Here is a 26,060-nt window from a genome sequence, read left to right as displayed (position 1 = left end):
ACAATACTCAGCTGTGGATGTGACTGGTGATAGAAGCAAGGTCTGATGCTATAAAGAGCAATATTGCATAGGAACCTGGAATGTCAGGCCCAGAATCAAGGCAAATTGGAAGTGGTCAAACAAGAGATGGCAAGAGTGAACGTCAACATTCTAGGAATCAGCGAACTAAAATGGACTGGAATGGGTGAATTTAACTCAGATGACCATTATATCTACTACTGCAGGCAGGAATCCCTCAGAAGAAATGGAGTAGCCATCATGGTCAACAAAAGAGTCCAAAATGCAGTACTTGGATGCAATCTCAAAAATGACACAATGATCTCTGTTCGTCTCCAAGGCAAACCATTCAATATCACAGTTATCCAAATCTATGCCCCAACCAGTAATGCTGAAGAAGCTGAAGTTGAACGGTTTTATGAAGACCTACAAGACCTTTTAGAACTAACACCCAAAAAAGATGTCCTTTTCATTATAGGGGACTGGAATGCAAAAGTAGGAAGTCAAGAAACACCTGGAGTAACAGGCAAATTAGGCCTTGGAATGCAGAATGAAGCAGGGCAAAGACTAATAGAGTTTTGCCAAGAGAATGCACTGGTCATAGCAAACACCCTCTTCCAACAACACAAGAGAACACTCTACACATGGACATCACCAGATGGTCAACACCGAAATCAGACTGATTATATTCTTTGCAGCCAATGATGGAGAAGCTCTATACAGTCAACAAAACCAAGATCAAGAGCTGACTGTGGCTCAGCTCATGAACTCCTTATTACCAAATTCAGACTCAAATTGAAGAAAGTAGGGAAAACCACTAGACCATTCAGGTATGACCTAAATCAAATCCCTTATGATTATACACTGGAAGTGAGAAATAGATTTAAGGGCCTAGATCTGATAGATAGAGTGCCTGGTGAACTATGGAATGAGGTTCGTGACATTGTATAGGAGAAAGGAATCAAGACCATCCCCAAGGAAAAGAAATGCAAAAAAAGCAAAATGGCTGTCTGGGGAGACCTTACAAACAGCTGTGAAGAGATGAGAGGCGAAAAGCAAAGGAGAAAAGGAAAGATATAAGCATCTGAATGCAGAGTTCCAAAGAATAGCGAGAAGAGATAAGAAAGCCTTCTTCAGCGACCAATGCAAAGAAGTAGAGGAAAAGAACAGAATGGGAAAGACTAGAGATCTCTTCAAGAAAATTAGAGATACCAAGGGAACATTTCATGCAAAGATGGGCTCGATAAAGGACAGAAATGGTATAGACCTAACAAAAGCAGACGATATTAAGGAGAGGTGGCAAGAATACACAGAAGAACTGTACAAAAAAGATCTTCACAACCCAGATAATCATGATGGTGTGATCACTCACCTAGATCCAGACATCTTGGCATGTGAAGTCAAGCAGGCCTTGGAAAGCATCACTACGAACAAAGCTAGTGGAGGTGGTGGAATTCCAGTTGAGCTGTTCAAATCCTGAAAGATGATGCTATGAAAGTGCTGCACTCAATATGCCAACAAATGTGGAAAACTCAGCAGTGTCCACAGGACTGGAAAAGATCAGTTTTCATTCCAATCCCAAAGAAAGGCAATGCCAAAGAATGCTCAAACTACCGCACAATTGCACTCATCTCACATGCTAGTAAAGTAATGTTCAAACTTCTGCAAGCCAGGCTTCAGCAATACGTGAACAGTGAACTTCCAAATGTTCAAGCTGGTTTTAGAAAAGGCAGAGGAACCAGAGATCAAATTGCCAACATCCCCTGGATCATGGAAAAAGCTAGAGAGTTCCAGAAAAACATCTATTTCTACTTTCTTGACTATGCCAAAGCCTTTGACCGTGTGGATCACAATAAACTGTGGAAAATTCTGAAAGAGATGGGAATACCAGACCACCTGACCTGCCTCTTGAGAAATCTGTATGCAGGTCAGGAAGCAACAGTTAGAACTGGACATGGAACAACAGACTGTTTCCAAATAGGAAAAGGAGTATGTCAAGGCTGTATATTGTCACCCTGCTTATTTAACTTCTATGCAGAGTACATCATGAGAAATGCTGGGCTGGAAGAAGCACAAGCTGGAATCAAGATTGCCGGGAGAAATATCAATCACCTCAGATATGCAGATGACACCACCCTTATGGCAGAAAGTGAAGAGGAACTAAAAAGCCTCTTGATGAAAGTGAAAGTGGAGAGTGTAAAAGTTGGCCTAAAGCTCAACATTCAGAAAATGAAGATCATGGCATCTGGTCGCATCACTTCATGGGAAATAGATGGGGAAACAGTGGAAACAGTGTCAGACTTTATTTTGGGGGGTCCAAAATTACTGCAGATGGTGAATTCAGCCATGAAATTAAAAGACACTTACTCCTTGGAAGAAAAGTTGTGACCAACCTGGATAGTATATTCAAAAGCAGAGACATTGCTTTGCCAACAAAGGTCCATCTAGTCAAGGCTATGGTTTTTCCAGCAGTCATGTATGGATGTGAGAGTTGGACTAGGAAGGCTGAGCACTGAAGAATTGATACTTTTGAATGTGGTGTTGGAGAAGACCCTTAAGAGTCCCTTGGACTGCAAGGAGATCCAACCAGTCCGTTCTGAAGGAGATCAGCCCTGGGATTTCTTTGGAAGGAATGATGCTAAAGCTGAAACTCCAGTACTTTGGCCACCTCATGCGAAGAGTTGACTCACTGGAAAAGACTCTGATGCTGGGAGGGATTGGGGGCCGTAGGAGAAGGGGACAACCGAGGATGAGATGGCTGGATGGCATCACGGACTCTATCGATGTGAGTCTGAGTGAATCCGGGAGATGGTGATGAACAGGGAGGCCTGGCGTGCTGCAGTTCATGGGGTCGCATAGAGTCGGACACGACTGAGCAAGTGAACTGAACTGAACTGAAAAACAGATTCGTCTTAAGTGTGATTGGAACATAACTTCTTTTTGTGTCACTCTTCACAAATATAATGAATCTTCATTTCATTGAGACATAGTTAAACAACACCTCTTAAATCAAGGTAATGTATCTCTGGATATTAATAACTTACAGCAAGAGATTATGGAAACTTTCTCTCAGAAACTACACCTTTTGCAAGGATGTAATCTGCTGGAAGCAGCAGGAAATGGAATTTCTCAATTAAATCCCATTCCACACTTGACAACTATCAATGGCTGGTTTTATGTTAATTTTTAGATGTCTTATTTTCTGTTTCTACATAGTCTGGAGGTGAATCACCAAGAAAGTCGACGGACAACAACAATTAGTGATTATCGCTTTGGCCTCTATGATGGACAACTATCATCAAAAATAAGCTTCTAAAAAAGTGGGGAGGGTGATATGCAGGGTATATGCTATGCACAGTCCTGTACTATAATTAAGAAGGCTTCTTTGAAAAATAAGAATGAGTTTCTCATGACCACCAGGCAAAGGGCCGGGAACAGTAAAAAGTACATTGTGGAAAAATATCTTGAAAGCAAGATGCTGAAGTAGTGATGTGATTGATGGAAAAATATTAGTGACTCTTCTCGTGACCAGAGCCTTGAGGGAGTTGCTGAGAAAGGTCATCACTAGCTGAAGGGCAAAGCATAGTCATGAAATGCCTGAAGGTTTGACATTGAGGACTGTGCATTGTATATCACTATCACCGATCTGAAACTGTTAAAAAAAAAAAAAAGATGTCTTTAGAGCACACACAAGAAAGTAGATGTTAGCAATAAAAAGCCTGCAAGGATCAGGATCTTGCTTTTGTCTGCAAACGGCATCAGCCCCCTGATCCTCACCTTATTTCTGAGTCTTGCTTTTCTTTACTCCTCTGTGGCACTGCTCCCTCATGTCAGTTTGTTGTTGGGCTAGTCCCAACACCTAACCAGGAAACCTTGACAAACCACTAGTCTAATCCCACCCACAGGGACCTAGCTTCACAATAAAAAGGAACCACAAACTTCCAGCCTACAGAAAAGCCACCTCAAACACAGCAATCTAAATAAAATGAAAAGGCAGAGAAATATACAGCAGGTAAAGCAACATGATAAATGCCCATCAAACCAAAAAAAGAGGTTGAGATAGGGAGAATACCAGGAGAAGAATTCAGAATAATGATAATAAAGATGGTCTAACATCTTGAAAACAAAATGGAGTTACAGATAAATAGACTGGAGACAAGATTGATAAGATGCAAGAAATGTTTAACAAAGACCTAGAAGAAATAAAGAAGAGTCAATCAATAATGAATAATGCAATAACTGAGATCAAAAGCACTCTGGAGGAAACCAACAGTAGAATAACTGAGGCAGAAGACAGGATAGGTAAGGTGGAAGATAGAATGATGGAAGTCAATGAAGCAGAGAGGAAAAAAGAAAAAAAAAAAAACTACAAGAAATGAGGACAACCTCAGAGACCTCTGGGACAATGTTAAATGCCCGACATTCAAACCATAGGAGTCCCAGAAGAAGAAAACAAAAAGAAAGGCCATGAGAAGATACTCAAGGAGATAATAGTTGAAAACTTCCCTAAAATGAGGAAGGAAATAGCCACCCAGGTCAAGAAATCCAGAGAGTCCCAAACAGGATAAACCCAAGGATAAAGACCCCAAGAAACATATTAATCAAACTAATCAAGATCAAACACAGAAAGCAAATATTAAAAGCAGCAAGGGAAAAGCAAGAAATAACATCCCCGTTAGGATAACAGCTAATCTTTCAATAGAAACTCTTCAGGCCAGAAAGGAAAGGCAGGACATACTTAAAGTGATGAAAGAGAAAAACATACAACCAAGATTATGATACCCATCAAGGATATCATTCAAATATGAAGGAAAAATCAAAAGCTTTACAGACAAGCAAAAGCTGAGAATTCAGCACCAACAAACCATCTCTTCAACAAATGCTAAAGGATACTCTCTATATAGGAAACACAGAAAAGGTTTATAAACTCAAACCCAAAACAACAAAGTAAATGGCAATGGGATCATTCAATTCAGTTCAGTTGCTCAGTCTTGTCTGACTGTTTGCGACCCGATGAATCACAGCACGCCAGGCCACCCTGTCCATCACCAACTCCCGGAGTTTACTCAAACTCATCTCCATCGAGTCGGTGATGCCATCCAGCCATCTCATCTTCTGTAATCCCCTTCTCCTCCTGCCCCCAATTCCTCCGAACATCAGAGTCTTTTCCAATGAGTCAACTCTTCACATGCGGTGGCCAAAGTATTGGGGTTTCAGCTTTAGCATCATTCCTTCCAAAGAACACCCAGGACTGATCTCCTTTAGAATGGACTGGTTGGATCTCCTTGCAGTCCAAGGGATACTTAAGAGTCTTCTCCAATACCACAATTCAAAAGCATCAATTCTTTGGTGCTCAGCTTTCTTCCCAGTCCAACTCTCACATCCATACATGACTACTGGAAAAACCATAGCCTTGACTAGACGGACCTTTGTTGGCAAAGTAATGTCTCTGCTTTTCAATATGCTATCTAGGTTGGTCATAACTTTCCTTCCAAGGAGTAAGCGTCTTTTAATTTCATGGCTGCAGTCACCATCTGCAGTAATTTTGGAGCCCAGAAAAATAAAGTCTGCCACTGTTTCCACTGTTTCCCCATCTATTTCCCATGCAGTGATGGGGCCAGATGATCATACTTATCAATAATTACCTTAAATGTAAATGGGTTGAAAGCCCCAACCAAAAGACAAAGACTGGCTGAATGGATACAAAAAAAGACTCCTATATATGCTGTCTACAAGAGACTCACCTCAAACCAAGGGACACATACAAACTGAATGTGAAGGGCTGGAAAAAGATACTTCATGCAAATGGAGACCAAAAGAAAGCAGGAGTAGCAATATTCATATCAGATAAAATAGACTTTGAAATAAAGGCCATGAAGAGAGGCAAAGAAGGATACTACGTAATGATCAAAGGATCAATCCAAGTAGAAGATATAACAATTATAAATAGATATGCACCCAACATAGGAGCACCACAATATGTAAGACAAATGCTAACAAGGATGAAAGGGGAAATTAACAGTAACACAATAATAGTGGGAGTCTCTAATACCCCACTCACTCCTATGGATAGATCAACCAAACAGAAAATTAACAAGGAAACACAAACTTGAAATGATACAATGGGCCACTTAGACCTAATTGATATCTATAGGACATTTCACCCCAAAACAATGAATTTCTCCTTTGTCTCAAGAGCACACAGAACATTCTCCAGGATAGATCACATCCTGGGCCATAAATCTAGCCTTGGTAAATTTAAAAAAAGTTAAAATCACTTCAAGCATCTTTTCTGATAACAATGCAGTAAGATTAGATGTCAACTACAGGAGAAAAAAACAACTATTAAAAATACAAATATAGCTTGTTAGGGATTGCATTGAATTTGTAAATTGCTTTGGGTAGTATACTCATTTTCACTATATTGATTCTTCCAATCCATGAACATGGTATATTTCTCCATCTATTAGTGTCCTCTTTGATTTCTTTCACCAGTGTTTTATAGTTTTCTACATATAGGTTTTAGTTTCTTTAGGTAGATACATTCCTAAGTATTTTATTCTTTTCGTTGCAATGGTGAATGGAATTGTTTCCTTAATTTCTTTTTCTACTTTCTCATTATTCGTGTATAGGAATGCAAGGGATTTCTGTGTGTTGATTTTATATCCTGCAACTTTACTATATTCATTGATTAGCTCTAGTAATTTTCTGGTAGAGTCTTTAGGGTTTTCCATGTAGAGGATCATGTCATCTGCAAACAGTGAGAGTTTTACTTCTTCTTTTCTAATTTGGATTCCTTTTATTTCTTTTTCTGCTCTGATTGCTGTGCCCAAAACTTCCAGAACTATGTTGAATAGTAGCAGTGAAAGTGGACACCCTTGTCTTGTTCCTGACTTTAGGGGAAATGTTTTCCATTTTCACCATTGAGGATAATGTTTGCTGTGGGTTTGTCATAGATAGCTTTTATTATATTGAGGTATGTTCCTTCTATTCCTGCTTTCTGGGGAGTTTTTATCATAAATGGATGTTGAATTTTGTCAAAGGCCTTCTCTGCATCTATTGAGATAATCATATGGTTTTTATTTTTCAATTTGTTAATGTGGTGAATTACATTGATTGATTTGCGGATATTGAAGAATCCTTGCATCCCTGGGATAAAGCTCACTTGGTCATGGTGTATGATCTTTTTAATGTGTTGTTGGATTCTGATTGCTAGAATTTTGTTGAGGATTTTTGCATTTATGTTCATCAGTGATATTGGCCTGTAGTTTTCTTTTTTTGTGGCATCTTTGTCAGGTTTTGGTATTAGGGTGATGGTGGCCTCATAGAATGAGTTTGGAAGTTTACCTTCCTCTGCAATTTTCTGGAAGAGTTTGAGGAGGATAGGTGTTAGCTCTTCTCGAAATTTTTGGTAGCATTCAGCTGTGAAGCCGTCTGGACCTGGGCTTTTGTTTGCTGGAAGATTTCTGATTACAGTTTCAATTTCCGTGCTTGTGATGGGTCTGTTAAGATTTTCTATTTCTTCCTGGTTCAGTTTTGGAAAATTGTACTTTTCTAAGAATTTGTCCATTTCTTCCACGTTGTTCATTTTATTGGCATACAACTGCTGATAGTAGTCTCTTATGATCCTTTGTATTTCTGTGTTGTCTGTTGTGATCTCTCCATTTTCATTTCTAATTTTATTGATTTGATTTTTCTCTCTTTGCTTCTTGATGAGTCTGGCTAATGGTTTGTCAATTTTGTTTATCCTTTCAAAGAACCAGCTTTTGGCTTTGTTGATTTTTGCTATGGTCTCTTTTGTTTCTTTTGCATTTATTTCTGCCCTAATTTTTAAGATTTCTTTCCTTCTACTAACTCTGGGGTTCTCCAATTCTTCCTTTTCTAGTTGCTTTAGTTGTAGGGTTAGGTTATTTATTTGATTTTTTTCTTTGTTTGTTTCTTGAGGTATGCCTGTATTGCTATGAACTTTCCTCTTAGCACTGCTTTTATAGTGTCCCACAGGTTTTGGGTTGTTGTGTTTTCATTTTCATTAGTTTCTATGCATATTCTGATTTCTTTTTTTATTTCTTCTGTGATTTGTTGGTTATTCAGAAGTGTGTTGTTCAACCTCCATATGTTGGAATTTTTAATAGTTTTTCTCCTGTAATTGAGATCTAATCTTAATGCATTATGGTCAGAAAAGATGCTTGGAATGATTTCGATTTTTTTGAATTTATCAAGTTTAGATTTATGGCCCAGGATGTGACCTATCCTGGAGAAGGTTCCATGAGCACTTGAAAAACTAGAACAAAGAATTTCAAGATTTGTATGGAAATACAAAAAACCTCGAATTGCCAAAGCAATCTTGAGAAAGAAGAATGGAACTGGAGGAATCAACTTGCCTGACTTCAGGCTCTACTACAAAGCCACACTCATCAAAACAGTATGGTACTGGCACAAAGACAGACACATAGATCAATGGAACAAAAGAGAAAGCCTAGAGATAAATCCACACACATATGGACACCTTATCTTTGACAAAGGAGGCAAGAATATACAATGGAGTAAAGACAATCTCTTTAACAAGTGGTGCTGGGAAAACTGGTCAACCACTTGTAAAAGAATGAAACTAGATCACTTTCTAACACCACACACAAAAATAAACTCAAAATGGATTAAAGATCTAAATGTAAGATCAGAAACTATAAAACTCCTAGAGGAGAACATAGGCAAAACACTCTCAGACATAAATCACAGCAGGATCCTCTATGATCCACCTCCCAGAATTCTGGAAATAAAAGCAAAAATAAACAAATGGGATCTAATTAAAATTAAAAGCTTCTGCACAACAAAGGAAACTATAAGCAAGGTGAAAAGACAGCCTTCTGAATGGGAGAAAATAATAGCAAATGAAGCAACTGACAAACAACTAATCTCAAAAATATACAAGCAACTCCTGCAGCTCAATTCCAGAAAAATAAACGACCCAATCAAAAAATGGGCCAAAGAACTAAATAGACATTTCTCCAAAGAAGACATACGGATGGCTAACAAACACATGAAAAGATGCTCAACATCACTCATTATTAGAGAAATGCAAATCAAAACCACAATGAGGTACCACTTCACACCAGTCAGAATGGCTGCGATCCAAAAATCTGCAAGCAATAAATGCTGGAGAGGGTGTGGAGAAAATGGAACCCTCCTACACTGTTGGTGGGAATGCAAACTAGTACAGCCACTATGGAGAACGGTGTGGAGATTCCTTAAAAAATTGCAAATAGAACTACCTTATGACCCAGCAATCCCACTTCTGGGCATACACACCGAGGAAACCAGAATTGAAAGAGACACATGTACCCCAATGTTCATCGCAGCACTGTTTATAATAGCCAGGACATGGAAACAACCTAGATGTCCATCAGCAGATGAATGGATAAGAAAGCTGTGGTACATATACACAATGGAGTATTACTCAGCCGTTAAAAAGAATTCATTTGAATCAGTTCTGATGAGATGGATGAAACTGGAGCCGATTATACAGAGTGAAGTAAGCCAGAAAGAAAAACACCAATACAGTATACTAACACATATATAAGGAATTTAGGAAGATGGCAATGACGACCCTGTATGCAAGACAGGGAAAGAGACACAGATGTGTATAACGGACTTTTGGACTCAGAGGGAGAGGGAGAGGGTGGGATGATTTGGGAGAATGACATTCTAACATGTATACTATCATGTGAATTGAATTGCCAGTCTATGTCTGATGCAGGATACAGCATGCTTGGGGCTGGTGCATGGGGATGACCCAGAAAGTTGTTATGGGGAGGGAGGTGGGAGGGGGGTTCATGTTTGGGAATGCATGTAAGAATTAAAGATTTTAAAATTTAAAAAATAAAAAACTAAAATTAAAAAAAATAAAAAAAATGCAAAAAAAATAAAAAAAAAATATACAAGCAACTTATGCAGCTCAATTCCAGAAAAATAAACGACCCAATCAAAAAATGGGCCAAAGAACTAAATAGACATTTCTCCAAAGAAGACATACAGATGGCTAACAAACACATGAAAAGATGCTCAATGTCACTCATTATTAGCGAAATGCAAATCAAGACCCCAATGAGGTACCACTTCACACCAGTCAGAATGGCTGTGATCCAAAAATCTGCAAGCAATAAATTCTGGAGAGGGTGTGGAGAAAAGGGAACCCTCCTACACTGTTGGTGGAAATGCAAACTAGTACAGCCACTATGGAGAACAGTGTGGAGATTCCTTAAAAAATTGCAAATAGAACTGCCTTGTGACCCAGCAATCCCACTTCTGGGCATACACACTGAGGAAACCAGAATTGAAAGAGACACATGTACCCCAATGTTCATCACAGCACTGTTTATAATAGCCAGGACATGGACACAACCTAGATGTCCATCAGCAGATGAATGGATAAGAAAGCTGTGGTACATATACACAATGGAGTATTACTCAGCCATTAAAAAGAATACATTTGAGTCAGTTCTAATTATATGGATGAAACTGGAGCCGATTATACAGAGTGAAGTAAGCCAGAAAGAAAAACACCAATACAGTATGCTAACACATATATATGGAATTTAGAAAGTTGGCAATGATGACCCTGTATGCGAGACAGCAAAAGAGACACAGATGTGTAGAGTGGACTTTTGGACTCCGAGGGAGAGGGAGAAGGTGGGATGATTTGGGAGAATGGCATTGAAACATGTATACTATCATGTAAGAAACGAATCACTGATTCGTCTATCTGATGCAGGATACAGGATGCTTGGGGCTGGTGCACAGGGATGACCCAGAGAAATGTTATGGGGAGGCAGGTTGAAGGGGGGTTCATGTTTGGGAACGCATGTACACCCATGGTGGATTCATGTCAATGTATGGCAAAACCAATACAGTATTGTAAAGTAAAATAAAGTAAAAATAAAAATTAAATAAATAAATAAAATAAACTTGAAATGGCTTAAATGTAAGGCCAGAAACTATAAAACTTTCAAAGGAAAAGTAGGCAGAACACTCTTTGACATAAATCACAGCAAGATTCTCTTTAACCCAATTCCTAGAGTAATGGAAATAAAAACAAAAATAAACAAATGGGATATAATTAAACTTAAAAGCTTTTGCACAGGAAAGGAAACAATAAACATGATGAAAAGACAATCATCAGAATGGGAGAAAATAATTGCAGATGAAACAACTGACAAAGGATTAATCTACAAAATATATAAGCAGCTCGTGTAATGTATCAGAAAAACAAACAACCCAATCAAAAAACGGGCAGAAGATCTAAATGGACACTTCTCCAAAGACATACAGCTACCCAATAAACACATGAAAAGATGCTCAACATTACTCATAATTCAGTTCAAAGTTCAGTCACTCAGTCATGTTCAACTCTTTGTGACCCCATGAATTACAGCACACCAGGCCTCCCTGTCCATCACCAACACCTGGAGTTCACTCAAACTCACGTCCATCAAGTCGGTAATGCCATCCAGCCATCTCATCCTCTGTCATCCCCTTCATCTCCTGACTGCAGTCCTTCCCAGCATCAAAGTCGTTTCCAGTGACTCAACTCTTCACATGAGGTGGCCAAAGTATTGAAGTTTCAGCTTCAGCATCAGTCCTTCCAAAGAAAATCCAGGACTGATCTCCCTTAGAATGAACTGGTTGGATCACCCTGCAGTCCAAGGGACTCTCAAGAGTCTTCTCCAACACCACAGTTCAAAAGCATCAATTCGTTGGCACTCAGCTTTCTTCACAGTCCAACTCTCACATCCATACATGACTACTGAAAAAACCATAGCCTTGAATAGATGAACCTTTGTTGCAAAGTAATCTCTCTGTTTTTCAATATGCTACCTAGGTTGGTCATAAGTTTCCTTCCAAGGAGTAAGCATCTTCTAATTTCATGGCTGCAATCACCATCTGCAGTGATTTTGGAGCCCAGAAAAATAAAACCTGACACTGTTTCCATTGTTTCCCCATCCATTTCCCATGAAGTGATGGGACCAGATGCCATGATAGTTTTCTGAATGTTGAGCTTTAAGCCAACTTTTTCACTCTTCTCTTTCACTTTCATCAAGAGGCTTTTTAGCTCCTCTTCACTTTCTGCCATTAGGGTGGTGTCATCTGCATACCTGAGGTTATTGATATTTCTCCTGGCAATCTTGATTCCAGCTTGTGCTTCTTCCAGCCCAGCATTTCTCATGATGTACTCCGCATAGAAGTTAAATAAGCAGGGTGACAATATACAGCCTTGACGTACTCCTTTTCCTATTTGGAACCAGTCTGTTGTTCCATGTCCAGTTCTAACTGTTGCTTCCTGACCTGCATACAGGTTTCTCAAGGGGCAGGTTAGGTGGTGTTGTATTCCCATCTCTTTCAGAATTTTCCACAGTTTCTTGTGATCCACACAGTCAAAGGCTTTAGCATAGTCAAGAAAGCAGAAATAGATGTTTTTCTGGAAGTCTCTTACTTTTTCCATGATCCAGCGGATGTTGGCAATTTGATCTCTGGTTCCTCTGCCTTTTCTAAAACCAGCTTGAACATCAGGGAGTTCACGGTTTACATATTGCTGAAGCCTGGCTTGGAGAATTTTGAGCATTACTTTACTAGCTTGTGAGATGAGTGCAATTGTGCAGTAGTTTGAGCATTCTTTGGCATTGCCTTTCTTTGGGATTGAAATGAAAACTGACCTTTTCCAGTCCTGTGGCCACTGCTGAGTTTTCCAAACTTGCTGGCATATTGAGTGCAGCACTTTCACAGCATCATCTTTCAGGATTTGAACTAGCTCAACTGGAATTCCATCACTTCCATTAGCTTTGTTCGTACTGATGCTTTCTAAGGCCCACTTGACTTCACATTCCAGGATATCTGCCTCTAGGTGAGTGATCACAGCATCATGATTATCCGGGTTGTGAAGATCTTTTTTGTACAGTTCTGTGTATTCTTGCCACCTCTTCTTAATATCATCTGCTTCTGTTAGGTCCATACCATTTCTGTCCTTTATTGAGCCCATCTTTGCATGAAATGTTCCCTTGGTATCTCTAATTTTCTTGAAGAGATCTCTAGTCTTTCCCATTCTGTTCTTTTCCTCTATTTCTTTGCACTGATTGCTGAGGAAGGCTTTCTTTTCTTGCTCTTCTTTGGAACTCTGCAATCAGATGCTTATATCCTTCCTTTTCTCCTTTGCTTTTCGCTTCTCTTCTTTTCGCAGCTATTTGTAAGTCCTCCCCAGACAGCCTTTTTGCTTTTTCACCTTTCTTTTCAAGACACATATCAAAACTAAATGAGGTACCACCTCATACCACTCAGATTAGCCATCATCAAATTACCTTCGAACAATAAATGCTGGAGAGGATGTGTAAAAGGGGGGACCCTCTTACACTGTTGTTGGGAATGTAAATCCATACAGCCACTATGGAGAACAGTATGGAAGTCCTTAAAATTCTAGGAATAAAACTACCATATGACCCAGCAATTCACAACTGAACATTCACCCTGAGAAAAACCATATTTCAAGAAGACATGTGTACCTCAATGTTCACTGTAGCACTATTTACAATAGTCAGGACATGGAAGAAATCTAGATATTCATTGACAGATGAATGGATAAAGAAATTGTGGTACATATATACAATGTAATATTTGTTGTTTTTCCATCACTAAGTCGTGTCTGACTCTTTGAAACCCCATGGACTGCAGCACACCAGGCCTCCCTGTCCTTCATCATCTCCCAGAGTTTGCCCAAGTTCAAGTCCATTGAATCAGTGATGTCATCCAACCATCTCATCCTCTGTTGCCTGCTTCATCTCCTGCCCTCAATCTTTTCCAGCATCAGTCTTTTCCATTGAGTTAGCTCTTCGCATCAGGTGGCCAAAGTATTGAAGCTGCACCTTCAACATCAGTCCTTCATATGAATAACCAGGGTTGATTTCCTTTAGGATTGACTGGTTTGATCTCCTTGCTGTCCAAGGGACTTTCACGAGTCTTCTCCAGCACCACAGTTTGAAAGCATCAATTCTTTGGTGCTCAGCCTTCTTTATGGTCCAGCTCTCACATCTATACATGACTACTAGAAAGACCATAACTTTGACTACACAGATCTTACATCTTGTTAGCAAGATGATGTCTTTCCTTTTTAATATGCTGTCTAGGTTTGTCATAGCTTTCCTTCCAAGAAACAAGCGTCTTCTACTATCAAGTCTGCAGTCACCATCTGCAGTGATTTTACAGCTCAAGAAGAGAAAATCCATCACTGCTTAGAACTTTTCCCCTCCTATTTACCATGAAGTGATGGGATCAGATGCCATGATCTTAGTTTTTTAATACTGAGTTTTAAAACAGCTTTTTCACTCTCATTTTTCACCCTCTACATATCATCTACATATCTGAGGTTGCTGATATTTCTCCCAGCATTCTTGATTCCTATTTATAACTCACAAATGCCAGTCTGGCATTTCTCATGATGTACTCTACATATAAGTTAAATAAACATGGTGACAATATACAGCCTTGCTGTATTCCTTTCCCAATTTTGAACCAGTCCATTGTTCCATGTCCAGTTCTAACTGTTGCTTCTCGACCTGCATACAGGTTTCTCAGGAGACAGGTAAGATGGTCTGATATTCCCAATTCTGTAAGAATTTTCCATTTTGTTTTGATCCATACAGTCAAAGGCTTTAGCATAGTCAATGAAGCAGAAATAAATATTTTTCTGGAATTCCCTTGCTTTCTCTAAGATCCAAAGAATGTTGGCAATTCCATAGAAAGGAATGAATTTGAGTCAGTTGTAGTGAGGTGGATGAAACTACAGCCTGTTATATACAGAGAAGTAAGTCAGAAAAAGAAAAATAAATATCATAAATTAATGCATAAATATGGAATCTAGAAAAAATGATATTGATGAATCTATTTGCAGGGAAGGAATGGAGAAGCAGATGTAGAGAACAGACTTGTGGACACAGCACAGGAAGGAGAGGGTGGGACATACATTGAGAGAGAAAAATAGCACTGACATATATACACTATCATGTGTAAAACAGAGGTGGCTCAGTGGTAAAGAATCAACCTGCCAATGCAGGAGACACAGCTTCAATCCCTAGGTTGGGAAAATCCCCTGGAGTAGGAAATGGCAACCCACTTCAGTATTCTTGCCTGGAGAATCCCATGGACAGAGGAGCCTAGTGGGCTACAGTCCAGGGGGTAGCAAAGAGTTGGACATGACTGAGCAACTTAGCTAGAGAGAAGTTGCTGTGTAACACAGGGAGCTCAACCTGGTGCTCTGTGACAACCTAGAGGGGTGGGATGTGGAGGGGAGGGAGGTTTAAGAGGGAGGTGATATATATGTTTAATTATGACTGATTCATGATATTGCATGACAGAAACCAACATAACATTGTAAAGTAATTATCCTCCAATTAAAAATAAATAAATAAATAAATAAAATGAAAATAGGACTTCCCTGGTAGCTAAGATGGTAAAGAATCTACCTACAATGTGGGAGACCTGGGTTCGATCCTTGGGTTGGGAAGAACTGCTGGAAAAGTAAATGGCACCAACTTCAGTATTCTTGCCTGGAGAATTCCACGGACAGAGGAGTCTGATGGGCTACAGTCCACAGGATTGAAAAGAGTTGGAGGTTTAAGAGGGGATATATGTGTAATTATGACTGATTCATGATCTTGTACAGTAGAAATCAATACAACATTGTAAAGCAATTATCCTCCAGTTAAAAATAAATAAATAAAATATAAACAAGAAAGAAAAAAAAAAAAGAGAAAAAAGACTGGCCAACTCCAAACAGGAGGAAATTCTGTGTCAAGATCATCTTTGGACTCCAGATACATTTTAGCATAAAGTCTGGTGGTTTTAATCTTCTTTTATCTCATGATGGCTGGCAAGACTTTCTGGCTAACTTTGTTAATCAAGACTGAGTGTTCCTAATTATCTACAAGACTCAAGAGCCCAGACCAGGAGCCAGGCCAGCAGAGTCTACATGAACACCGGGCTGCGCTAGCCACAACTCCTCTCTTTAGAGAGCAGGCCTAGTGAGTCCAGTTGGGCTGGTTTGATACACAGACAGACACAGAAAACAAAGGGAAGATTCAGATCTATTTCCATTCTTGATAAGATCCAGCTTCCCTAAGTTGAAACACACTACCACATACACACACCAAAGATCAATGTTCCAGGAAGGCTGACCCCGGTCTCCTCCCTCCCTCTGCATTTCTCTGGCTTCTAGTGCAGGTTGAGCCACCCTGGGCCTCTGTAGGCTCCCAGACATTTCCTGTAACTGTTGTTTCAGTCAATCCAGTATGTATTTGATGCCCATGATATGTCCAGTATGGTCCAGGCACTACACTAAAGAATCAGACACAGTCTACCAGACACAGTCAGCTGTCACGGGGCTTGGAACACTACCAGGGAGTTAACATCAGCCCACCCGACATGATGCTGGGTGGCGCTGGACTGGCTATGTACATAAATGGAAGCCCTGGATCAGCGTGAATGAAAGTGCTGGGAGAGGCTCATGGGGCTACTGGAGGCTCTGCAGTATTTGCTTAAATCAATGAGAGAAGAGAAGGCGACCCAGGGGGCCCAACACAGTGAGCCCAGACCCCAAAGTGGGGGTGATTGTGGCAGTCACAGAGACAACCTAACCACCTCCCTCCCTCCTCACTTGTCAGAGTGCTGGGAAACAAACAGAATGGCCAGTGGAGCTAACAGTTAAAATTTTTAATTTTTCAGGAAGCAGGGAACCTTTGCATATCTTCAGAGTGAGACTAGTTGATGTAAATCACACTTAAGGAGTTACTCCACTTGGCAGAAGGTACTAAGAAGACAATAATGTAACAATCGCTAAGAAACCAGGCTTTGGGTAGAATCCTAGAATGTCATTTGCAGGCTATTTGAGGATTGATGAGTTGTTTCACCTGATACAGAAACCTGTTTCCTTAATTGTAAAGCAGGGACACATGCTAATCTCATTCAATTGCTGTCAGGATTAAATGAGAAAACCTGTAAGACTTTGTGTGTACCGAGACCACATAGTGAGCCCTGGCAACAGCGATCAAAGATAGTGGCTGTGTCAAAATCACAGCACTATAACAAAATCACAGCAGTACAGCACATGTATGAAGCCTCCATCTGGACACATTACCCTGTCATTGACAATGTGACTATGGTCCATGGATATTCCTAAGTGTTTTCTTTCAAGATGTGAAAGCTAAGGGGGAAAAAAAATTGTTGAACTGAATGGACCATCCCTTAACAGTGTTGCTAGAAGCCCCTGGCAGAAAGAATGACAAAACTCAGGGGACCAGAACTAACCCTGTACGACTGATGTGCTTTGTGAATAATCTTTTTTTTTTATAGTATATAGAAACTTCATCATTAAAAAATTCAACTTTTATCATAAGACCCAAAAATAAAATAAAATCACACCCAGATAAAATCACACCCAGACCTATCTAACTTCACTATGGATCTGTTACTGTCTGTCCATCACTAAGGAGAAGTACAAAAGAAATTAAATATTTTATAAAGCTCAGACACTCAAAGTCATGCCCAGGCTGGCTCACAAAGCCAGTTTACCTTCATTTTAGACCTACTTATAAACATTCAAGTATTTTAGAGCCTACTGTATGCCAGGCTCTTATTTTGGTGATGTAAATTATTTGCCCTTGGCAATACAGAGACAGAAAAAAAGAGACAGTGGGTATGGTGGAAATCACAAATCTGAAAGGAAGAAGCCAATTAGAGATAGGATTAAAGAGTAAGGGTAAAGAGGACAAGTCAGATCCAAAAGGCATGTTCAGAAATCAACAAGAAAACCATCTGTGGAGGAAAGAAACCATTTTTAAAGAGTGAATTAAGTGAATCTGAGGCCACTCTTCCTGTCCAAGGAGCAGGACCTCTCAGCAAGTTCTTTCCCTCCAGACTCAGAGAGGAATCCAATTCACCCCAGGACTAAACACGGTTGCTAGTCATTAAAGTTAACACAGGAGATGCAATCTGTTTAGTTCTTTTGCTTTTAGACATTTCGGTTGCCCTGCAGCCATCACTTGTACATCAAGAACCCTGTGCCTCTGCTACTGCTGCTCATAAATGAGCAGTGATCTTACATTATTTGTAATGTGATCTACCAAAGAAGAGAGGGGAGTACGTATGACATATTGGAACAGCTACCAGCTATGTCCGAAAGCATTAAATCTCACCTAACTGACACACAGTGACACCAAATAAAAGGAATCATTTTACCTAAAATCTACCTAAAACTTTAAAAAGTTATGTCACCAAACCTTGATTCTTCGGACACTGGCGATTGTTTCTGCTATGTTCTCAATGGCTATAGGGAAGAGGAGGATGCCTGTAAACTGCACAACTTGGTACAGTGTTATGGCCAAAAACACTTGGTTAACTGTGATCATGTTGCCAAGAAGCACATAGGTGGTAAAGGTAACAAACAGGATGACTTTGCTTGCAGTGTCAAAGAATATCAAATTCATTCCATCAAGGTAGGAACTTCTCAGAATCTTGGAAATTTCCTTCCTGTAAAAGAGAGAAGGGAATAGATTTTAAAAGAAGCATCAACATCCAAGCTATGAATTCAAGTGCCCTGTGTGAGTGGCCCCTTTCTAGGGAGTGAACACAGATTAAGATGAACCATCCCTCACATCATGGAGACACTGTACAGTGCACACTTGGGGCTCTGCCCCAACCCAAGGACCACACACTTCATCACCACTTCACTCTCCCAACTAAATGGAGGCTTAATGTCACACTTTTAAACATTTTGGGTTAATAACACTTGAGTTTGAACATTCATTCTACAAACATTTGTAATCACAAGTCGTGTGCAGGGTACCTTGAGGATGACAGAAAGAGAGAACTTGTCCCTTCCAGGAGTTCATGAACTTAGAAAAGAAGATGAGCGACCCAGTGGTTATGATTCCATGCTTCTAATGCAGCAGCCATGGATTTGATCCCCAGTCAGGGAACTAAGATTTCATATGTCCACCAAGACATTAGACAGAGGCAGCCAGCATGGCCCCCATGGGAGCATAGAGCAGAGATGTGTAACCCAAAGCAGTAAAGTTAGGGCAATTCACACATACATGGACCCTGAGATGAGAGGGAGTCAATCAGGGTTGGTGGAAGCCAGAGAAAAAGGAAGACGAGAGAGTGTATTCCCAGCAGAGGGAGGGGCCCTCACAAAGGTGCAAAGGTGAGAGGTAACAGGGTGAAGCCAGAGAATTATGAATACCTTGTGCTGGAGTATAAACACTCATCAGATATTTAAATGAAAGATGGACAAAACTGCTATAAACCTAAAGCAAATTCAAAAGGAATGGTATTTTCATGGCTCTGGAATAAAAAATACTGATTCATAAAGTTTGGCCCAATACAAATATACAATCTCTACAATCTTCCCATTTGTTCTATATTAACATAAATTGTAGTTTTAGTTTAAATGTCATCAACTCAAATACTAACATTTTAGGATCATTGCTTCCTTGGGATTTGGGGTATTGATATGTGAAATTTCATTTATATATAAGAAAGAAGCATATATATTTTTTCCTTTAGGAAGATGGTAAATAAAAGAACAGTAATACTTTTAAACCATTCAGTAAAAACAGGAAATAAAAAAAGTACGAACTGTGGTTTGACATATACAGAAAGTTACCTTCTTAATCTGGTAATAAGCTCTGCAAATGACTTTTCCCAAGCATACATTTTTATTGTTCTGATGCCAGTTATAACCTCATTCATGGCCCTGAGCCTGGTGTCTGTGAAAGCTGCAGTCTTACTCCTAAGGGAACAAATGTGAGAGATAAGCCTTAGTGATCACAGCAAAAATTTCCTTACTGACAGCAGCAGTGGCACAGTCAGAAACCAGGGATCAAATTATTTCCTACAGCTCTCCTAGGCTGACAACATAGGCAGGTCCTACTCAGAGTACAAATGGAGGAAGACTTCAATTAGGAAGTCAACCATTCAGCCCAATTCAACAAATAACTTGGAGAACTTGCAGTATTGACTAAGGAAGACCTGAAGTAAGTCAAGTACAAACCACCTGCCCAAGGAGGTTGTGGTCAGGTAGGGAGGGCAGAAGACACCAAATCTAACGGAAAGACAATGTGCTATAATAAAATAGGATTAAAGTCCTGGGGAACAGAAAAGATGGGCCTGTGAATTCCACTGGGAAAGGAGAGCAAGAAAAGCTTCAGAGATCTGATAGCACTCACACAGGGCTTCAAAGGATAAGGAACATCTTTCTGTGGTAAAGATAAGAAATTAAATTCCAAGTAGAGAAAAATAACATGCATAAAGTCACCAAAAAAAGGAAAAGAGCTCAATGTGCTTCAAACAGTGCATCTTCATAACCTGACAATCTGAACAACACCACACCTCCAATCCCCTGATATATGCTTCAAGTCTGACTCATCACCATTAGACCCTTCATCACTAGACACTCTTTTATCACATAAGCTGCTGGTACTATGGGGCTTTATAAATGTATGTCTTTATGCCCTTGGAGTTCTGATAACTTAATGCAAACAATGAATTAAAAACAAGCCATGAACTTAAATAACTGAAAATGATCCTAATACAAGCATAGCAAAAATATATGCAGCTTGAATTGGGCCTATTGGATGATTACTATTTAATAATGTTTAAATAACTTGGACTTAGGTAAATTCTGCTTACAGACACTATACTTATTCAAGTACAATTCCAGGAAGTCAGGAAATGACTTCACCTTTCCCCCTTCAAGATCACTCTTTGGTTTAAGGATGGAGCCTCCACTAGCTAAGCCTGAAGGGTCTACAACACATGCAAAAAAGGAGATGATAGAAGGTTGTGTTTTTTGGTTTTTGGTTTTGTTTTTTTTTTAACAAAAGCATAGAGTAGACTGTGGATTCACCAAGTACATATCATCTATTTTTTTAAACCAGTGTTTCTCTTACCGGAGTGATAAAAACAACTTCCCAGAGAAGCTTTGCAAAAGCATAAAAATAATGAGGAGTGCCATCCCTGCAAGAGATGATATTCCTATTTCCATCCAGAGCAGGATGATCACTGTGATAGCATTAAGTGGCCCAATCCACAGGATGTGCAAGCGCATCGTTACCTTAAAAGAAAAAGACAAAATCTTCTTAGAACTGTATAAAAGCAAAACTATAAGCACACATTTAGAAACAATCTGCTCTGAAGGAAGAGACAGGAGCCTAAATAGAAATGATCTCAGTGGGTTTTAAACCTGCTGAAGCAGAAATCGAAGCATCCTCCCCAGATGATGCTGTTCTGGGGCAGCACAAGGCTGGGTTCAGGGATGTCCAGGGAGAAGCAGACAGGCACATTGGAAGGAAAATGATTTTGTCAACAACGCAAATGATCTCAGGGCATCCCTAAACTCTCTCTCTGTCCCAAAATTTAGACTCCTTTTTCCCTGGGGCTCCCTGAGACCCCAGGAAAGTCTACATTATGGTACCTACCACTCCCTCCAGTAATGACTTGTGTATTTACCTCCCTGATGGGCTTTGACTTCTCCAGGGCAGAAACTAAGCCTTATTCATCCCTGAAATTGAAGAGGTACCTGACTTCATGTCTGATGAATGAATAACTGAAAGACAAGTTGTTGTTGTTCATCACTTAGTCATTTCTGACTCTTTGTGACCCCCCGTGGACTGCAGCACACCAGACTTCCCTGTCCTTCACTATCTCCAAGAGCTTGCTCAAACTCATGTCCATTGAGACAGTGATGCCATCCAACTATCTCATCCTCTGTTGTCCCCTTCTCCTCTTGCCTTCAATCTTTCCCAGCATCAGGGTCTTTTCTAGTGAGTCAACTCTTCACATCATGTGGCCAAAGGATTAAAGCTTTAGCTTCACCATCAGTCAATCCAGTGAATGTTCAGGGTTGATTTCCTTTAGAATTGACTGGTTTAATCTCTTTCCTATCCAAGGGACTCTCAGGAGTTTTCTCCAGCACCACAATTTGAAAGTATTAATTCTTTGGTGCTCAGACTTCATGATATGGTCAAACTCTCATATCCATATAAGACTAGGAAAAAAAAAAAAAAAACATAGCTTTCACCACATGGACCTTTGTCAGAAAAGTGATGTCTCTCCTTGTTAATAGGCCATCTAGGTTTGTTATAACATTTTTTTTCCCAAGGAACAAGCATCTTTTAATTTCATGGCTACAGTTACCATCTACAGCGATTTGGGAGCCCAAGAAAACAAAGTGAGTCACTGTTTCCATTGTTTCCCCATCTATTTGCCATGAATTGATGGGACTGGGTGCCATGATCTTAGTTTGTTGAATGTTGAGTTTTAAGTCAGCTTTTTAACTCTCCTCTCTCACCTTCATCAAGAGGCTTTTTAGTTCTTCTTTGTTTTTGGCCATTAGGGTGGTGTCATTTGCACATCTGAGGTTATTGATATTTCTCCCAGCAATCTTGATTCCAGCTTGAGCTTCACCCCCAGGATTCCACATGCTATACTCTGTATGAAAGTTGAATAAGCAGGGTGACAATATACAGATTTGCCATATTCCTTTCCTCATTTGGACCAGTCCGTTATTCTGTGTACAATTCTAACTCTCTCTTCTTGACCTGCATACAGGTTTCTTGAGAGGCAGGTAGGTGGTCTAGTATTCCTATCTCTTAAAGAATTTCCCACATTTTATTGGGTTCCACACAGTGAAAGGCTTTAGGATAGTTAATGAAGCAGAAGTAGATGTTCTTCTAGAATTCCCTTCCTTTTTCTATGACCCAAGGAATGTTGGCAATATGATCTATGATTCCTCTGCCTTTTCTGAATCCAGCTTATACATCTGGAATTTCTTTGTTCCTGTACTGTTGGAGCCTAGCTTGAAGGATTTTGAGCATTACCTTGCTAGCATGTGAAATGAGTGCAACTGTGTGGTACTCGGAATATTCTTTGACATTGTCCTTCTTTGAGACTGGGATGAAAACTGACCTTTTCCAGTCCAGTGGTCGCTCCTTAGTTTTCCAAAGTTGCTGGCATTTTGTGTGGAGTACTTTAACAGCATCATTTTTTAGGATTTAAAATAGCTCAACTGGAATTCCATCATGCCCACTAGCTTAGTTGGTAGTAATGCTTCCCAAGGTGCACTTGACTTCACACTCCAGGATATTTGGTTCGAGGTAAGTGATGGTGCTATCATGTTTATCTGTGTCATTAAGATCTTTTTTGTAGAGCTTGCGCTTCATCCAGCCCAGCTTTTCAATTGATGTACTCTACATATAAGTTAAATAAGCAGGGTGACAACATACAGCCTTGACACACTCCCTTCCTGATTTGGAACCAGTCTGTTGTTCCATGTCCAGTTCTAACTTGCTTTTTGACTTGCATATAAATTTCTCAGGAGGCATGTCATGGGGTCTGGTATTCCCATCTCTTGAAGAATTTTCCACAGTTTGTTGTGATTCACACAAAGGCTTTGGAATAGTCAATAAGGCAGAAGTAGATATTTTTCTAGAACTCTCTTGCTTTTTCTATGATCCAATGGATGTTGGCAATTTGGTTCCTCTGTCTTTTCTAAATCCAGCTTGAACTTCTGGACCATTCACATACTGTTGAAGCATGGTTTGAAGAATTTTGAGCATTACTTTGCTAGTGTGTGAGATGAGTGCAACTGTGTGGTAGTTTGAACATTCTTTGGCATTGAGTTTCTTTGGGATTGGAATGAAAACTGACCTTTTCCAGTCCTGTGGCCATCAAAATCTTGTGCACACCAGGAGACCCCACAGAGACTGAGCCAGTACCTGCCTTTGAGTGTTTCAGGGTCTCCTGAGGAGGTACAGGTCAGCAGTGGCCTGCCACAGGGGCAGGGACTCTGGGTGCAGCAGACTTGGGTATGGCATAAGCCCTCTTGGAGGAGATCACCATTAACCCCACCATAGGGCCACCAAAACTTACACAGGACTGGGGAAACAGACTCTTGGAGAGCAGAAGGAAAAAAAAAAAAAAAACAAAAACAAAAACAAAAAAAAAACCTTGTGTGCACAAGGACCAAGGAGAAAAAAGCAGTGACCCCACAAGAGACTAACCCAGACTTGCCCATGAGTGTCCGCGAGTCGCTGGCAGAGGCATGGGTTGGCTGTGACCTGCTACAGGGTTGGGGACACTGACTGTGGCAGTGCATACACAGGACCTTTTGAAGGAGGTCACCATTATCTTCATTCAGTTCAGTCACTCAGTCATGTCTGACTCTTTGCAACCCCATGGAATGAAGCATGCCAGGCTTCCATGTCCATCAGAAAATCGAAGAGATTGCTCAAACTCATGTTCATTGAGTTCGTGATGCCATCCAACCATCTCATCCTCTGACGTCCCCTTCTCCTCCCTCCTTCAATCTTTCCCAGCATCACAGTCTTTTCAAATGAGTGAGTTTTTCCCACCAGGTGGCCAAAGTATTAGAATTTCAGTATCAGTCCTTCCAGTGAATATTCAGGACTGATTTCCTTTAGGATGGACTGGTTGGATCTCCTTGCAGTCCAAGGGACTCTCAAGAGTCTTCTCAATCACCACAGTTCAAAAGCATCAATTCTTTGGCACTCAGCTTTCTTTATAGTCCAACTCTCACATCCAAACATGACTACTGGAAAAACCATAGCCTTGATTAGATGGACGTTTGTTGGCAAAGTAATGTCTCTGCTTTTGAATATGCTGTCTATTTTGGTCATAACTTTTCTTTCAAGGAGCAAGCATCTTTTACTTTAATGGCTGCAGTCACCATCTGCAGTGATTTTGGAGCCCAAAAATATATGCAAAGTACATCATGAGAAATGCTGGACTGGATGAAGCACAAGCTTGAATCAAGATTGCCAGGAGAAATATCAATAACCTCAGATATGCAGATGACACCACAATTAAGGAGAAAGTGAAGAAGAACTAAAGAGCCTCTTGATAAAATGTGAAAGAAGATAGTGAAAAAGTTGGCTTAAAACTCAACATTCAGAAAACTAAGATCTTGGCATCTAGTCCCATCACTTCATGGCAAATTGATGGGGAAACAGTGGAAACAAGTACTGCATAGTCATAAGGTAAGTGTGAAAAAAAAAAAAAAGAGTGTGGGGTTGACAGCTGAGAGGAAGTTGAGTCTGGCTGGAGACCACCTACTTGGCATATTCCTCACAGGCTCCCTGTGCAGCAGCACTGAACAGGGCACAGGGGAAATAACAATCTCTGCCCACCAAGCCTTCACCATCCAGAGAAGGAGGAAGACAGTTCAGCAACACTGACAACATGTGCCAAGAAGGGCTACACCAGGAGGCCCTTTAGGGACACTAACCGAGCTGGGATAGAACACTGCTGCCTATCTAGTATTAGAAAAATAAAATTCTAATCCACAGGACAATACATATTTTTACATGTAAGTTGCACACAGAAAAGATGAGAGCTGGATAACGACAACCCTTATCTTAGAACCCTGGCTGACACCAAACCCTGGCACTTGGCTCCCAAAAAGCTGAACCCAGTGAAAAATGAAAGAGGATCCCTTGGGCACTTACAATGTCAAACCTGTTCACATCGTTGGATAGCAGGTTGACTATCTGGCCTGTGGTGGTCTTCCCTATGGCCGAGTTACTCAGGCGAAGAGTCTGAAATAAGACAGGGAGACAGAAAATTGGATTCCCATGTTGATACAAATTCATACTTAAAACGTAGCAAAATGGATAACACTTTCTTGGGGACATGCATGGTGTCAGGATGAGCAGGATAACCCCTGACAGGAGAGCTCTAGGGACCCATGTTCATCCTTCATCTCCTCAATGTGGCAAAAGCCTGGCCACAAGGATAGCAAAGGGAGGAGTAGGAGGGAGAAACAAAATCCCCCACCCTGTTTCTCAATTAACTTGGGTCTGCCCAGAGTGTAAAGGATGTAGGTTTAGACTTAGGAGCAAAATAAAGTAAATTTGAGCCTAACTAGATGAGAGTGGAAAAACTGCCTTAAAGCAAGAAATTAGAGGACTTGGACTATAAATTAGGGAACTTGGAATCAATCATTAACA

At 40.2% G+C, this 26,060-nt stretch overlaps 1 protein-coding gene across 4 annotated transcripts in view; it reads right to left on the bottom strand.

The window, feature by feature from the left end:
• The window catches only part of LOC138446666 (ATP-binding cassette sub-family C member 4-like), a 307,920-nt gene that overhangs the window by 199,839 nt on the left and 82,021 nt on the right, over nucleotides 1-26,060 (bottom strand). For all 4 annotated transcript variants that reach the window (XM_069601887.1, XM_069601886.1, XM_069601889.1 and 1 more), the window contains 4 exons: nucleotides 25,560-25,649; nucleotides 20,985-21,148; nucleotides 19,700-19,825; nucleotides 18,312-18,561 (listed from right to left, as the gene is read on the bottom strand). In XM_069601887.1, the coding sequence (XP_069457988.1) occupies nucleotides 18,312-18,561; nucleotides 19,700-19,825; nucleotides 20,985-21,148; nucleotides 25,560-25,649 (630 nt within the window). The remainder of the gene's footprint in view (nucleotides 1-18,311; nucleotides 18,562-19,699; nucleotides 19,826-20,984; nucleotides 21,149-25,559; nucleotides 25,650-26,060) is intronic.

Source organism: Ovis canadensis, chromosome 10 (assembly GCF_042477335.2).
Source record: "Ovis canadensis isolate MfBH-ARS-UI-01 breed Bighorn chromosome 10, ARS-UI_OviCan_v2, whole genome shotgun sequence".
NCBI lineage: Eukaryota > Metazoa > Chordata > Mammalia > Artiodactyla > Bovidae > Ovis > Ovis canadensis.
Note: the sequence above shows the minus strand (reverse complement) of the source record. Positions and strands in the feature narration are given on the sequence as shown.